Raw genomic sequence first — 16,536 nt, forward strand, 5'->3', positions numbered from 1 at the left:
TAAGGTTGTGTGCCACTGAAAAGTGGCTAAGGGAGAGACCTCCTCAGTGGACAGGTCTTCAAGTTGCTCAAGCTGCTCCACTATTGGCCCTTTAATAAGAGAGTGGCCATGGATCTTGAGTGTGCTTTTCAAGAGAGCAGCTGTCTGATGAGTCAATCATGCTTCTGGAAGTAACCCACCAAATGAGACTTGACAGAAATAGCTCTCTGCTCTTATTTGTTTGACAAAAATCAGGGTCCTCTAGGAGGAAGGAACTTCAGTTGAGAACACCTTAAGTATATTGACCAATTGGCAAATCTGAGGTACATGTTTTTGATTGATTTTTGATGTGAGGCTCTGGGGAGCCAAGAGTTTCTCAGAGGCCCTGATGAAAGGGAAGTTTACTTCTGTGTACTTGTTCAGGTGTGGACATGGCAAGGTTGGTCTAGGGCTGGAACCACAGCCTCACAGGCACTAAAGTTAAGGTTTCTGAGGAATCTTCTGTCTGGGCTGTGGTTGTCAGACCTTAGGCAGTGGTTTCTGAGGTATCCTAAGCTCTCTCTTTGACAACATTGTCTAAGCTCTCTGATGACCTTGGCTGTTTCCCCCACTGCATGGTGCACATGGTGAGGTCAGAGGACAACTTGCTGGAGTCCGTTTTCTTCTTCTGCCACACAAATTCCAGAAATAGAACGCAGGTTGTCAGGCATGGCAGCAAGTAACTTCTTTGCCCACCTAGCCATTTCTGAGGACCTTTGATTTCAGATATTTCAGTTTAGCCTTCATTTCCTGTTCATTTCTGATATTTTTCTTTCAGTCTTGTGGTATTGTTCAATATATGTAATTGAGTAACTCCTATCCTAGCCCACTAGTCGAAGCATGGCTTTCCTTTGCATTAGTCATTAACTCACAATTCAAACACAATTACAAGTACTGGGACAATTGGCTGTTCATATAAAAATAATCATATTGAGTTCCTACATCATATATTAATTAAAAATTTAATTCAAATTTGATCGGTGACCCAAACATAAAAGTCAGAAGCCATGAAAGCAGTGGAGAAAAACATAGAGGTAGTTATTTGTGACCTTCAGTTTGGCAGTGGGATTCTTAGCTGTGACATGGAAGCCATATGTCAAGAGCAATATTAAATAAGGGGAAGTTCATTGACCAAAGAAACCTGTGTGTATTAGAGGACATTATCAAGAAAGCAGAGAGTCCATTTATATAAAGTGTCATCAATAGATAAAGCCACAGAGACAGAAAGCAGATTGGTGGTTACACATAGAGGAAAAGGAAGAATCAGTGTCCCTGATTGGTGGTACATGATGAAGATATGATAATGGCATGTCACTGATGCTTACCCATAAACTATTGATACTGTTACAAGAATAATTGCAATAAAATAAAAACACCACAATAGCAGATATTATCCAGCCATTAATAAACCTACAGCACTCTTTTAAAAAATTTAAATTTATTTCTCTGTGTGTGAGCCTGAGTGAGGGTAAGTGTACCATGTGCATGCAGGAGCCAGTAGAAAACAAAAATGACATCAAGTTCATGAACCTGGAGTTGCAGGAGGTTGTAAGCAGTCATGTGTTTGGTGTGGAATATCCGTGGGTTCTCTGTAAAGCAGCAAATGCTCCTAACTACTGAGCCTCCTCTCTAGCTCCATTATGGCCCTCTTACACAGTGAAACCACTTCTGGCTATAAGTTATTAGCTGTAAGGTATACTATCAGTGGCACAGCATATGCTACATGGCATTGTCTGATATAACCTGACAAAGCACACTGATGAAGGTCAGGATAGGGAGGGCTATATGTGGACATCATAAGATCAGGCTGACAGGAGGCAAGTGACCTCAGCTTGGAACATGGTTTCTCAGTATTTGCCCATGGTCACAGAGCTGGAGCAGGTGAGGAGATGTAGAAGAGAGAATTATCCCCCACATAAAAAATGTGCCTTTATGGAGATGAGAACCTGCCACAGAAGAGGAGGCTGTTGGTTTTGTTGTGCCTGATGAAGAAGAGGAAGGGGCGGTCAGCACAGAAAATTGAGTCATCCTCACTGGCAAAGCAACATTCTATGGCAGAGGATGCTGCTGCAGCCTCTGTGCCTTCCTCACTGATCTCCACTACACTCTTGTGAACAAGCTTGGACACACACAGGCCTCTCTCTGGAGACATTCCTGATAAGTCAGCCTTGTTACCATCAAAGACATCCGCCATTCCCAACTGTTGAAACACGGACTCCATGTCATAATCCTCTTGTAGCTTAAATTTTGGAAGGTAAACTTCAACATTACGGCTCTCCATAAAGTCTGGTCTGGTCCAAGCTGTCAACTTCTCAAAAGTGAGATTGTTTTCCACCTGACAAAGCAGAATTAGAGACTTTCAGATTCACAGCTGAGGTCTTACCCAGAGCCCCAGGGGCACTTCTTGCTCACAGCACCCTCCGTCATGACATACAGGGCATGGCCTATTCTCAAGGTCAAAATGCCGGTCTCAATATTCTCCTAGTTTTTATGCAACTTGCCTGATGTGCACGGAGGCCAATCAACCCAGGGGAGGAAGACTGGGCTGTTCTCTCCTAAATCACATCTAAGACATCTTTTATTCTGACAGGTATCCTTGCCCAGATGCTTATGGCTTAGGTTCTGTTTGCATTTGTTTTCTTGATCTAGACTTAGGTGAAGATACTAAATCATTTGCTGATGAAATAAAAATTAAAAATCAGAAAAGAAAGGACTCTTGGTATGAGCCACACCAGAAGGACAGTCAATCCAGGGTGCAATTCTGTTTCTTTTGTGAGCTGTTATGGCTTGAAAGTGGACCCCTCCCTTCCCTGCCAAGGTGCATAGAGAACCCTTGTTTTTAAGCAACATTTGGGAGGCAGGTAAAACTTCAGGTATAAGGTGGGTCCAGCTGAATGCAGGAAGTATCTGCTGGAGATGCTGGAGAGTGCATCCCTGATCCTTTGTCTTTTGTCCTTTCTAGGCTTCCTGTAAGGAAAAGGTCTGTGTTCCCTGCCGTATGCACCTGCCACTGTGGCAACCAATGATGGGGCCAGGTAACTTGAAATGAACCCTCTGAATCTCTTTGCCAAGATAAATCCTTCCTCTTCTAGGTTACTCAATGTCAGACATTTTGTCAGTGATGAGAAAGGAGCTAACACCCTAAAGAAGCAACACCACACTTGGGGAGCTGGATGCTGATGGCCAGATGAGCTCTTCTGCTTACAAGGACCCCTTAGTCATGCACACCTTTGAGCCCCAAACCCAGAGCTCACACCTAACTCGAAGCTGGGTCTGTGAGTACCACTACCTCAATTGGCAATTGCTAAGATGACAACTTTGAGCTCTGTTCTAATGATAAAGGGCACCAAGGACACTTGCTTCATCTTGAAGACACTTAGAGGAGTGAATGCTATGGACTCTCCTCCCTCACCTTTCTGAGGTCCACACCGTCATCTGGGAGCAGGACCAACAAGCTCAGCTCCATGCCCTTATAGGGAATCTCCAGCAACTTCGACTGCACCTCATCGACACAGGCCAAGTTAAATATGTCTTCATGCATCATCATCTGCACTGGCTTTTTCTTCTTCTGAAAAGTCAAATACATGATATGAAACATATTACTGAGCGAGTTCAGGTTTCCAAATGAGCTGTAGCTAATTTCAGGAGTCATGGTGAAATTTTTGGCAGTCACGATGAAAACAATATTCATGTTCCAGTGACCACTTAGACAAGGTCTGCCTGCCTGTTCCTGATGTCATTAAAAATGTTGGGTGTAAGCAGATATGGGAGGGACTGTGTTGTTAGGGTTTATCCTGTGTGAGAAAGCAACATGTCAAAAAGCAACTTGGGGAAGGAAGGGTTTGTTTCATATTACAACTCCCAGGTTACATTCCATCGCTGAGTGAAGTCACAGCAAGAATTCAGGCAGAAGTCACAGAGGAGTGCTGTCTTTTGGCTTATTCCTCATGGCTTTCTCAGCCTGCTTTCTTACATAACTCAGGACCACGTGCCCATTGCTGGCACAACCCACAGTGTGCTGAGCCTTCCTGCACCAGTCATTAATCAAGAAAATGCCCAGATAGATATGCCTCTAGAGCTAGCTTGTGTCAGGAACACACACCCACCAAGAACAGAAACAACAAACCAATCAGGATGGGGGCTAGCTACAGAAAGATGAGGCATTATCCAGAAAAGGAAATGTAGCATTCAAATATTGCTATTTTAAAATCCTATAGTTGGGTATAAATATTCCAGAAAGGTTCATATTTCAAAGCCTTTGTCTTCACATAGTGACTACTGAGAAGTAGCCAATCTTTTAAGAGAGAGGGACTAATGGGGGGAAAGGTCAATATTGGAGAGTGTGTTTCCTGGAAGGGGATATGGGCACTGCAGCCCCTTCCTGCTTCTCTCTTCTGCTTCCTGAGTGCTGTGAGGCAAAGAGCCTCCAGCATGCATTTCCATCATGCTGCACTGCACCACCACAACCTGGAGTGACTGGGCCAACTGACCCAAATGGCGTTCTGAACCATCAGCCAAAATAAACATTTCTTCCTTTTAGGTTGACTATCTCAGAGAGTTTGTTACTCTAATGGAAAATCCTACACCACATGTTGGATTTTCAGCATTTAATGTGGTTAAGAATTGTATCTAAGGAAACAGCATAATCAATTTTGAATAACAGAAAAAATTATCATAACATAGACCAGAATATTTTCATAGTGTTGTGAGAGAAACTATAGACAGACACATTCTCTCAGAAAACTCCCTGGGTACAGTAGCACACATGCTCAGAGGTTCACAATGGGTCACAACCTTCTAACCCATCACTAAGCAGAAATCTCAGGAGCACATACACTCACAGGCTCAGGGTGGAGCTACATCCTGATAGCCCAAGAGAGAATGAAAAACCCAAGTCAATTTATTAAAAGTTGGGAGGCATCTGGACAGATCTCATGTATCTTTGTGATGCAGTAACAGTGTGACAAACCCTTCACAAAGCAGAAAATGCTTGTGTGTCCACCATTACCAGTTGGGAACCATCTGGATAGAACGTCATGTATCTTTTTGTCACTTATTCCAGGTGGTTCAGCTCTAACAGTCCAGCAGTATTTTTAAACAGAGAAGTGGGCCAGCTTAGCAGATTTTAATCACCGTGGTATAGAAATCACACAAATTTGCTACAGACCATACCTAATAAACACTAAATTTCCTAATAAATGAATTCATTCTTTTTTAAAAATTTTTTCCTCAAGACAGGGTTTCTCATTTCTCTGTGTCTCTGTGTAGCCATGACTGTCCTAGGACATGTTCTGTGGACCAGGCTGGCCTTGACCTCAGCCTGCCTTTGCCTCCCATATGCTTGGATTAAAGATGTGTGCCACCACTGCCTGGCTACAATCTCATTCTTTTACAAACTTTTTAGTGTATTGCTAATAAAAAATGAACGATTACTTTAACATCTATAATGCTCCAACATGCATTTAATATACTTTATGGCAATTGGAGAAACTATTCTAATATCTACTTAATTTTTACTATTCTAATATCTATGTAATTATACTGTAATTCAAACCGAGATCTTAATCACTCATTTTCAATATTAGAAAGCTATAAATACTACTTAATATTGCTCAAATGACTGATAATTCAAAATGCTAATTTCAAATGAAAAATACTAATTCTATAAATGTTTGTGCATTCTTTTCTACTCTGCCTAGAGCTCCATACATGTATTATAGTTCTTCAGCACCTGTTTTTGCTTTCTTGAGTGTAAAGGAAAATTTAGTTTTTAGAACGAGGCAGAAACAAAGGTTTTATGACAAATTATCAGAAGTGGTAAGAGGCACCATGAGAATGTAAATTCGCAAAGACAGGAAATACTCTTTATCCTTATAATTTTTCTACTGAGTTTAAAATTTCATTGAGAAATCTCTCCCTCTCTGTTTCTCTCTCTCTGTCTCTGTGTGTATGTGTGTGTGTGTGTGTGTGTGTGTGTGTGTGTGTGTGTACTTTTCTGTTTTCTTTCTTCCTGGGCTGAGGATCAATCCCGGCACCCCACACAGGTTATTTAGTCTCTATCACTGAGCCATGAATTGCACATTCACGATTAAAGCTTTTCATGCAATTTTTTTTTCCCCATCACACTGGCATGATCTTTTGGATAGAGTTCCTTGACTTGCTGATTTTAAAGGCCATTTCCATTGTGCAAATTTTGTCAAATTGTTGATACCACATTCCTTTGAAATATAAGGATATTTCCTTTGAACTTTAGATGCTGTTCCTTACCTTGCTTATTTCAAAGGACATTTCACGGGTTAATTCTTTGTTAAATGGTTGCTCCCACTTTCCTTTGAAATATAAGGCATTGACAAGAACCAGCCTGGTCCCTGAATCAATTGCGTCCTCTGACAACAGCTCCGGAATTTTGCCTTTGAGAAAGCAGAGACTTCACTCAGGTTGGTTTATATGCCGATGAGACATACGGTGATGTGATATCTGGGCAGATTCGAGCTTTATGTTTTCCAATTTGCTGAATTTGGATAAACACAGTAAAAAATGAATCAAAACAAAACACCAAGAGCCATGTCTGGCTTGAGGTCATGCATGCTGGGGGAACATAGCCAAGGTGAGGATGGTGAGAGCCTTGTAATTCTCTCAAGGAAAGCAGGTTAGAGAGAAGCAGAAAAAGAGACTCCAGGATGGAGAAGAAAACAAGCAAGAACAGTGGAAGTGGGTGGGAGGGTAGGAGGGTTACCCCTTGGGGTGGCTAATGCTGGTTGCCATCTTCACTGTAGTTGAATCAGCTAAGAGACATGTCTGTGGGCAAATCTGTGAGGACATTGCTCAGACAGAATAACTAAGGGAGAGGATCTCCCCAGGGTGGGTAACACTTTGTTGTGCTGGTAGATATAAAGGTCTGAGGGAGAAGCAGACTGTTTTGTCTGCTTGCTTCAGTCCTTGCCGGTGAGGGCACTGTTGAAGCCACTGCACCTGCCATGTTTAGCTGACAACTGATCTGGCCATCATGAGCATGAAGACTAGTGACTCTGCAGAATCCTCTAGGCTTTGCCTGCCAGACTGAGACTGCTGAGGTCTCCAGCCTCCCAGACTGAGCAGGCACCAGATTCTCAGCTTCTCCACATTCAATGGTCAATGGCTGACTACTCAGCCTGAGTTGTGTGTGCCGATCTACTAAATTCCCTCTATACTATGTATGCATTCTGTTCCTCTGGAGAACACATACTAATCTACTAATGTTAAATACAGCATCTCACCTAGACCTCCACCATCTACGATTAGACAACATGTCAGAGACTCAAAGGCAGAAAGCAGTTGTGGAGGAGGTATTACCACTCCACACTTTGGAGAGCTGTCTATACCTGGGAGAGATAATGCAGATGAAAGGAACAGATTCCCTTCTTTCACTGGTCAAGGCAATCCTTGCTAACTTACAATAGCAAGTGTGCACAGGAGGAAAGACTCCAACAAGAAATGGTTGTTTAGTCTTTAGAAGAGATTCTCTCTTTCTCTCTCTCTCTCTCTGTCTCTCTCTCTTCTGTCTCTCTCTGAGAAGAAATAGAAATGTAGCTAGTGATACAGAGGCATCTGAATGGTTCAAATATCTGAAGATGATCTCAATGATCTCAAAGACCAATGCTCCAAGATGTCTTCTCTGACATAAAAACAAATGAGGTTCCAACCCAAATGCAAGGTGCTTTTAGGTTAATGTAACTGAGCAGCCCTGACAGAGTGTGTCCAGTGGAAATGAAGTCTAGTGTCCTCAAATGTCAGTAACAGACCTGAAGCAAGGAGTGTGCTCTACGTTTCAGAGGTGGGGAGAGGGGGATAAATCAACACAGACTATAGGAAGAAGCAGCCCCAGGCAGAACTGTGGGGAAGGTCTGCCCATGGATCTCCATCTCAGAGATGGTGGAGTCAGCTGACCTGTAAACACTGTAGGCCACCTGTGTCTTGTAATGTGAACTGTTAGAATGGAAAACAGGCCCATTGAGTTTTCAGAACAATTGCATCGGCCCCCTCTGTTCTAGAGAAATACACAAACAGCTCTGCTTTCAAAATCTAAGTGTCTGAGTAGAACCTCCATGAATTCACTGAGCTCGAAATTATACCATGCGGGCTAGCCAGTCTGCATCACTTTGACTCTCTGAGATTAGGCCAGGAGGAGAGAAGTGGAAATTAACAGATAGAGAAGGTTAGGAAGGAGAGGGGGGAATGGAAACGACAGGAATGAATGTGGGGTGTGAAATGACTTAAGATTCTGACCTTTAGTCTGCTTGGAGACCCACATGTTTATGTGTTTCCTGGACTTCTTTGCATCTTTGGCAAAGGAGAGCCGCTCCAACTCCGATTGATAGAACTTAAGACAGGACTCCTTAAAGGTCTTTGGAGAAAAAGTGTTCAGGGAGATAACAATAAAAAATAAATTTGCAGCAAGCTTACCAACCTTCTGAATACTATGGCATTAAAAAAAAAACAAACACTAAAATCAGTGTAGATAGCACTTTAAACAATTAACATCTTCATATTTTAGGCCTTTGCCAGTGGGAATAAATAAAAATCACAAGTAGTAAAATTCGTGTATTCCATGCTATCATTATAGAATTGTGGTTTTCAGGGAAGGTTTCATATGTGAGTCTCACTATGTAGCTAAGGCTGGCCTTGAACTCATGACCCTCCTGTCTCAGCATTCTCAGTGCACATATTACAGATGTAAACCCTCAGACTGGGTAGAAATTGGTCCTGACTTTTCTCAAGTTCCCTAGGGTCCTTCTTCTGAAATGCAAAACACCATTTCATATGAATACAATTGTTTCCATTCTACTGCTACAACTTACTGAGAGCACTTCACAAGTGTTCTCTGCAAAGAGTCTGTTGGCCATGCTGAGGGTATACTTTCGGCGTGGCAGGTTCAGATTGCTGAGAAGCCAAAGGAAGCCTTGATGGATGTTTTCTTTGGTGTTCAAACCAAGTGTCTGTGGAGAAAAAGAATGAAACATTATGAGCTCAGTGAGAAAATATACATGCATATATATATATATATTCGCAAAACAAGGAATTTTCAAGATAAAGAAGTGACTCAGAAAGTAAAGCACATGAGAATCTGAGTTGAATTTTCACTATGCAAATAAAAAGTTGGGTCTAGTGGTGCCTGCCTGTAATCCCAGCACTGAGAGGAACTAACAAGGAGAAGACAGCCAGGAATGAATCCTGTCCTTCTCATAAAGACACACACACACACACACACACACACACACACCTGCCATACACACACACACACACACACACACACACACACACACACACACACCACATCTGCCACACACACACACAGGCTCTCTATAATTGTTAGTGAACCTAAAACCTTGGGAAGATCAGAAATTATTAATTACAAAAAACCCTCTTTTATGCATTTGTCTTCCTGTACTCCTGACTGAATTTGGAAATGGTTAGAATGAGCACTGTTACACCTGAAAGGAACTTCATTAGAAAGACCTGGCCAAACACAGAGCAACAGCGACAACTGTTAAACTGGATGCTGAAGGCCCCACCACCACCTCAGGCCAATGCCTCCTACCTGCCCTGGACAACTCCTCCTCCATCCCCACCCCCATGTCTGAGAACCATTTCTAAACCCCTGGAAGGCTCTCAGGATGCTTGTTAAAAGGAACCAACCCAATGCCCACCCAGAACATAGACCAGCTACACACATTTTATGCCCTTCAGTGTCTTAGGTGATGCAAGGCAGATTGGCAAAATTAAGAGGAGGAATTATCCTTCCTTGCCAATGAATAATTACAAATTCTATCGAACTAAAAATAAGACAGGTCTCACCAACCTGTGTGTTCTATAATTTCAGCATCTTTTTTGCGTTTACATTGCAGTACCTGACACTGAACCTAAGCTTTAACCCTGATACCCTTCGTCCATATTCTTTTTTATTTTTAAGATTCATTTATTTATTATTTATACAGTGTTGTGCCTGCAAGTGTGCCTGCACACCAGAAGAGGGCACCAGATCTCACTACAAATGGTTATGAGCCACTGTGTGGTTGCTGGGAATCGAACTCAGGACCTTTGAAAGAAGAACAGCCAGTGCACTTAACCTCTGAGCCACCTTTCCAGCCACCCCTCATCCAACTAGTTTCTTAAAATCTTTTTTATTTGAAACTAATTTGAACAGGTTTGTCTAGAACTTGGGATCCTCCTGTCCCATTCTCCTTAGTAGCTGGAATGAAAGGCCTGTGCCACCAGGCCTAGCATAAACTTATTTATGCACCACTGTTAAGTGAAGTCTGGACACAGATTTGAGAGTCTCCCCGCAAGTTTATAAACTCAGGGAAACTCATTGCCTTTAAGGAAGTGTTACAGGAGGAGATTCTGTCTTCCTTCCTCTACAACTGCCGCACCATGAAACAGTGTGTGCATCTTCGACTGTCTGTTCTTGGCAGCTTTCAGACAAGTGAGGTAGGTATGTGGGTGACAGGAAACTTACCTGACATATCTGGGCTGCAGTCTCTCCCTTTGCCCCCAAGAGGACCATCGCTAGAGCAGAGGAGATGCTCACAGGGGAATAACATACATTTTTGGAAGGGTTGTTTTGACAGAGCGTCTTCAAAAGCTGGATGGCAAAAGTGCCATTTGCTTCTGACACAGTATTCATGATGCAGAGGCTGGAGGCAAAAGAGAAATGGTACTTAAGACAGTACCTAATGTTCATTGACCTGACAGAGGAAAATTGGACTCTACTCTGGTTGTCATTTCAAAGCTCTTAAGCACTCTAAATTTAATTTTTAAACTTCATATTTGGTCAAGGTCTTTACAATTTTAAATTATTAGCTAAGTGTGGTTATGGCAGTAGATCATTTAGGTTCTGTCTCATCTGCACAGGTAGAAGGAAAGACCATCAGGAACCCATACATAGAACAAGCTAAGAGGTGGGCTCTAGTCTTCTTTAATGGAGACCAACTCCTCTCTTCTGAAGAAGCAGGATAAAGAGACCTAGCAAGAAAAGAGGAAGGAAAAAAGGAAAAAAAGGATGGAAGGAAGGAAGGAAGGAAGGAAGGAAGGAAGGAAGGAAGGAAGGAAGCTGCCATGGCCTCTAGGTATTCTAGCATGGCTTCATCAACTCTGCATCCTGGACTCTGCTGGGAAGAATCCTCCTGAGTTATCCATGAGGCATTAGACAGTGCGCTCCACATTTGCCAGTTGCTGCAGGAAAGTCACTGAGATGCTGGATGAGACCCATCTACAGGCTGGTGCTGTCTCCTGTGCTGTGCAGCAGGGAGCATTCCCCTGCAGTGGCTGCTCAGGACTTGCATCAGCTGCAGGCACTCAGGCTGCTTTTCTCTTAGCATGCCTCACCTCCCAGGTGAATGGACAGCTTGGCCCTGAGTAAGTGACTGCTGCTGAACTTTAACCCAGTATTTTGTGCATCCCATGGCCGTGCTCTCACAGCCATATGACCTTCACCACTCCACCACATGTGTTCCAGAGTGTTTCCTTCTGTGCTAAAATGCAGAGCAGACAGCTCAGGGAGCCTCAGAACACTCCATCCCATACATCTGCCCACTGCCCAGACAGAGGGACACAGCATCCTGAGAGAGTACCTAGACCCATGCCTCCTCCCCAAAAGTCCCCCAGGCTCTGACAGAATGTTGGGGCTGCTTCATTTCAATGACTTCTCCTCTGGTTGGTCCTCTCAAGTGACCCTGTTTGCCACCCTACATTCCTGCCCATTTTTATGTCACTTTAAAGTTGCTTCTCCATTCCTGAAGTGCTCTTTATTCCACCTAGAAGGTCATCTATCCCATCCCTGTCACTGAGTTCAAACTATTCGCCCCTCCCACCTTCCCTGGGACAGGACAACCTCAGGGCCTGTGCTACCCGAGTGCCACTGCCCTACCCCAGGTCTGCTCATCACTGCTAAGGGTAATCCTTTCTGATTGTTGTCTCCATCATATCAGGCGCCCTCTGAAGGCAAGGGAGAGGCTAAGCACCTGGAAGGAGGCTCAGGAAAAGGGAGCTTTGTGTCAGCATGGAGTGAATTGTCATGTGAAGGGGAATGAACGGTGCTCAAATTTGGATTGGAGACTCCAGATCTTTAAAGGTCCCAGAAGTAAAGGAGACATTATTTCTAAAATACCCGGGAGAAGAGGATAGAGGCAAGATATTTAGGTGGTCTGGTCTGTGAGGAATCAAGAAGGAGGCCAGAGGAGAAAAGCTGTCAGGGGAGAAGGTCCCCCAATAACCTGCAGCCCCTTGGACTGGCTGAGGAAGAGCCAACACAGCTCCAAGACACCATGCTGAGAACCAGCCTTGCTGCCATTGTCAGGAGTTCCTGGAGGAGCAACCTTTTAAAAAGCCATCAGATACCACATCCCAGCTGTCTCCCTTCCTAAATCTGAAGTCCTGGTTTTCCTTCCGACTCAGCCTGTGCCTTGGAAAGCTGACCTCTGTTGGTCCCACAGCCCCAGCCTGAGCCAGCACCATCACCTACCTCAGTAGTGACTTCTCAAAGCAGGAGCTGCAGCCTGGATGCCCCAGCAGCTCAGTGGTGCTGCCTACCAGACTCTGCTGACTCTTTATCCTATTTAGAGAGTGCCTCTGGTCAGGGGAGGGGAAACAGACTGCCTCTAGCTATGTAGGAAGAGTATGGGTGTGGTTTGGGGACAAACTGGACCCTTAAGAGAATGTGAAAGTAGCAGGAGCTTTTGCTGGGTGCCATGAAAGAGTGTTTGCAGGATTTTAATAATGTTCTGAGCAGTGGGGATGTGTCAGGGGTATCAATTATTGATATTCATTTTCCCAGCCCCATCCTCCTTTCCTGAGAAACACTAATCCATCTTCTGCCTTTTCCCCAATAGTCATGTAAATGGAATCTATATTCCTTGTAAACAGAATATATATATTTCTTGTAAAAGGAATACATATTCATGTGTAATCTTCTCTTGCTAGCCTGACGTTTCCAAGGCTGAGCCTTAAGCTTTCAAGGTGGCAGTGACTAGAGCACAGGTGACTGACTTGCTACACAAAACCATCTTCAGGGGCTCAATTCTTTTCAGAGATCTCAACTCAAGTGCGATCTTGACTTTGCAACACAATGGAATTTCAGGATGAGTCAGTATGAGCTAGAGCTGGATTTATTTAGAAGCAAACACACATATACTTAAAAACAGTGGTACACAAATGGAGGCCAAGTAGGAGAAGAGAAGATGAGACTCACCTAAACATGCAGACCTCTCAAAGGAGGGCATGGCTTCAGTGTCATAGCAGTAGCTACACACGTGGCTTTGGTGACTCTCTAAACTTACATCTTATAAAGTTGCTGAGAAACCCTCATTCCACTTTACAATGAATACAGCTCTAATTGTTATTTGTTTGCTTATTTAAGGACAAGCTTTTTAAACGATAAGGAGTGAAGCTATATGAGACCAGGACACATAAGCAGAGCTCCAACATAGAAAGGTGCCTTGCTGTGAATCAGGAACATTAGAAAGACTGCACAGTCAGGAAAACCTCACCGTGTCTACAGGATCACTCACCTAGTTCTCCTCATCAAAATCAAGGTTTGACTTTTGCTGAGCCTGAGAGCTCTCTCCGTTTCAAACTATCTGTCTCCACTCAGTCTAAAATCTTTCCACCCCACCTGCTCTCTGTTGTGGCTTATGGATGGACAGCTTGTCACCAATCTCCTCCTCCCTGATGCTTTGCTGTGGTGCACCTTGGCATCTCCAGGGTGTTCCTCTTCTGCTTGGCTCCACGTTCCCAGAAGAAACCACTTGTCTTCTAACCCCTGGCCTGGCAGGAAGTGACACAGCTGAAGGACCTTTAGCTTGTGGCTCTTGCTCATCTTGCTTGAGGAAAGCTTTGGCTTGCTTACGTGCAGCATCTACTTCCTCAGTTACCTCTGTTCTCCATTAGCAGAATGGGATTTCAACCTCCTGGACCTTTAGGTTTCTCTAGTTCCTCTGCTTTGACCAACAACAAGTCGGACCATCTCCTCTCTTAGCCTGTGTTCTTAAGGCCACTTTTCATTTGGTCCCACATCACTGAAGTAGCTGGCTCATGGTTACTTTCCTCTTTGTCCTTGTGTGTTCTGACACAGAGTCTCCTTTCTGCTCTGCTTCTCCTCTTTCCTCAGCCCCGCTTCCTCCAGCTCCTCCTTCTTTTCTGCTATCCTCCTCTTCATCTTCTTACCAAAGACCTGGTTATTTTCTCTTCTTGACTGGAATGCTCTGGCCTTGCTCCACCCCTACCCTCATTTGGATATTTTTTATCTGTAATCTGATAGTACATGGATCTCTGCTTTCAAACACTGTGCATTCTTCAGAGCACAGCTCCCACAGCAATACTCTTCACCATACTTTATCCTCCTCAGCTAAGTCATTGTCATCACCATCATCCTCACTCTTTGCTCTTTGCTTCATGGCACATGGTCTTCATCCTTGTGCACCTCAAGTATTTTTCCTATTCAAATACTTTCATCATGATGTTGCTTAGGACTTGTAATCCACAGGACTACAGCAACTGCCCGTCCTACCTCAGCTCTCTTCCTTGTGTTTCATAAAGAAATGTGACTTTAGTGGTGCCTTGCATAGGCATTATAATATGGTAAGATAAAAGCATGGTTTAGAAAGGTGGTAAGACATTCCTTGTACTGTAAGTAGGATTTCTTGTAAGATTCCTACGGAGCTGCAGGACAAAGGAGCTGGAAAAGGAGAACAACCATGCATGCTTAGGCTGTGAGCATGATTGCTGTTTTAACATTCTTCTTTGAAATATCTCTGCATGGAATGAGTATTGTGTGCATGTCACCAACCTTCACAGAAAGGGTTAACTGGGCTGGCAAGAGTGTTAATCAGACTCAGGAGTGAAGGGCTTCTTTCCTTTTCTGAATCTCTTTTACTTTCTTGGTCTTTCTTTGCCATCTCAAGACAGCATTTCTAAGTCATTGTTTCTTTGCCTGACTAAGGATATTAATAATAATTTTACCTATAATATGTTTTCATTCAGTTGGTCAGCCTTAAATTGTTTCTATCTTTTATCTACTATCAAAAATAGTTCTCAGTGTCTTCAGGCAGCAGAATGACCATGCTAAGTTCTCTGCCCTGGTAAGGCATCTCTAGCACCTTGCACTTCAGGTCCATAATGTATCCAAATGGACATTTTTTCTTTTGATACATCATCATCACTGTTTTTGTGTCTTTCTGAAATGGTTACAAAAAAGAAAACTCATTCAAATTATTCTCTTTGTCTTTTAGAGGAGAGGAGAACCTAGGGTCTCCATGTAGTACTCCATGGTAAAGCCCTGGCCTGGCATGGGGGGGGGGGGTCGTACACCCTCAGGACTCACATACACACACAACCAAGAACATCCCAGATAGATGGTGTAACTACAACATTCCATTCTAACCCATGAGAACTATTTTTCTCATCTGAATTCTGCAAATACCTTCTACATTTCCCATTCTGTTCTCCAAGTGAGACTTAGCCCCAAATCATGAATGTTCAAGTACACTCCTTAAACTTTAATGTGCTTAGAGAGTTATTGCTTCTGTTTAAAGCACAGTCGCCCTAGTCTTCAAGAGCAAGTGCTCAGAAGGCTGTGTTTCCCGTGGGGGTACACGGGCACAGTAGAAAGGAAACCAGACAAGTCACTTGTGCTGAAGGGCCCTTTTTTTAATTTATATATTTTTTCTTTTTTTAAAATTTTATTTTGTTCTTATCAGTTACATTTAATTAACTCTGTATCCCAGCTGTATCCTGCTCCCACATTCCCTCCCAATCCCACCCTCCCTCTCTCATCTCCACCCTGCCCCTTTCCAAGTCCACTAATGGGGGGGGGGAACCTCCTCCCTACTCATCTGATCCTGTTATATCAGGTATCTTCAGGACTGGCTGCAAAGTCCTCCTCTGTGGCCTAACAGTACTGCTCCTCCCTTGGGGGGTGGGGAAGTCAAAGAGCCAGCCATTGAGCTCCTGTTTAGAAATAGTCCCTTTTCTCCTTTCTATGGGAAACCAATTGGTAACTGAGGTACCACGGGCTACATCTGAGCAGAGGTTCTAGGTTATATCCATACATGGTCCTTGGTTGAATGTCAGTCTCAGAAAAGACCCTGTGCCCAGATATATTTGGTCCTTGTGGAGCTCCTATCCTTTCCCCATCATACTAACTCCCTGAAGGGCTCTTCTTAAAGAAAGCAAACATTACTGAAAACCGATGACAGGAAGGGCAAGGCAGAAGTTCAATTCACTAAAAATATGAACTAGACTCAGAATACTCACGTGATGCCACCAAAGGGAGGTTGAGCTCTTCTGGTTTATTTGCATTGAAAACACAAGGGGGAAATGACTGTGATTCTTTCCTTCTATGTCAGAGGTAGCATGAGTACCACACCATAGCACATGTCACTGCTATAGAAAGTGGCACAAGGGGAACTGAGAATGCCACAGTTCTGGCAGCTCCTCTACTGATGGACATGTAGGTTGATTCCATTTCCTTGACATCATGAGTAG

The 16,536-nt window shown here is 43.5% G+C and overlaps 1 protein-coding gene across 1 annotated transcript; it reads right to left on the reverse strand.

The window, feature by feature from the left end:
* Positions 1–972: 972 nt before the first annotated feature.
* On the reverse strand, positions 973–12,638 carry LOC110542832 (serpin B9-like). Its single transcript, XM_060373120.1, has 7 exons — positions 12,518–12,638; positions 10,514–10,691; positions 8,856–8,993; positions 8,284–8,401; positions 6,286–6,428; positions 3,431–3,586; positions 973–2,353 (listed from the first exon to the last, which is right to left on the reverse strand). Exons 2-7 carry the CDS (start codon positions 10,679–10,681, stop codon positions 1,949–1,951), a joined length of 1,128 nt encoding a protein of 375 aa, XP_060229103.1. The 5' UTR covers positions 10,682–10,691; positions 12,518–12,638; the 3' UTR covers positions 973–1,948.
* Between the last annotated feature and the right edge of the window lie 3,898 nt (positions 12,639–16,536).

This window comes from Meriones unguiculatus, chromosome 19 (genome assembly GCF_030254825.1).
Source record: "Meriones unguiculatus strain TT.TT164.6M chromosome 19, Bangor_MerUng_6.1, whole genome shotgun sequence".
Classification (NCBI taxonomy): Eukaryota; Metazoa; Chordata; class Mammalia; order Rodentia; family Muridae; genus Meriones; species Meriones unguiculatus.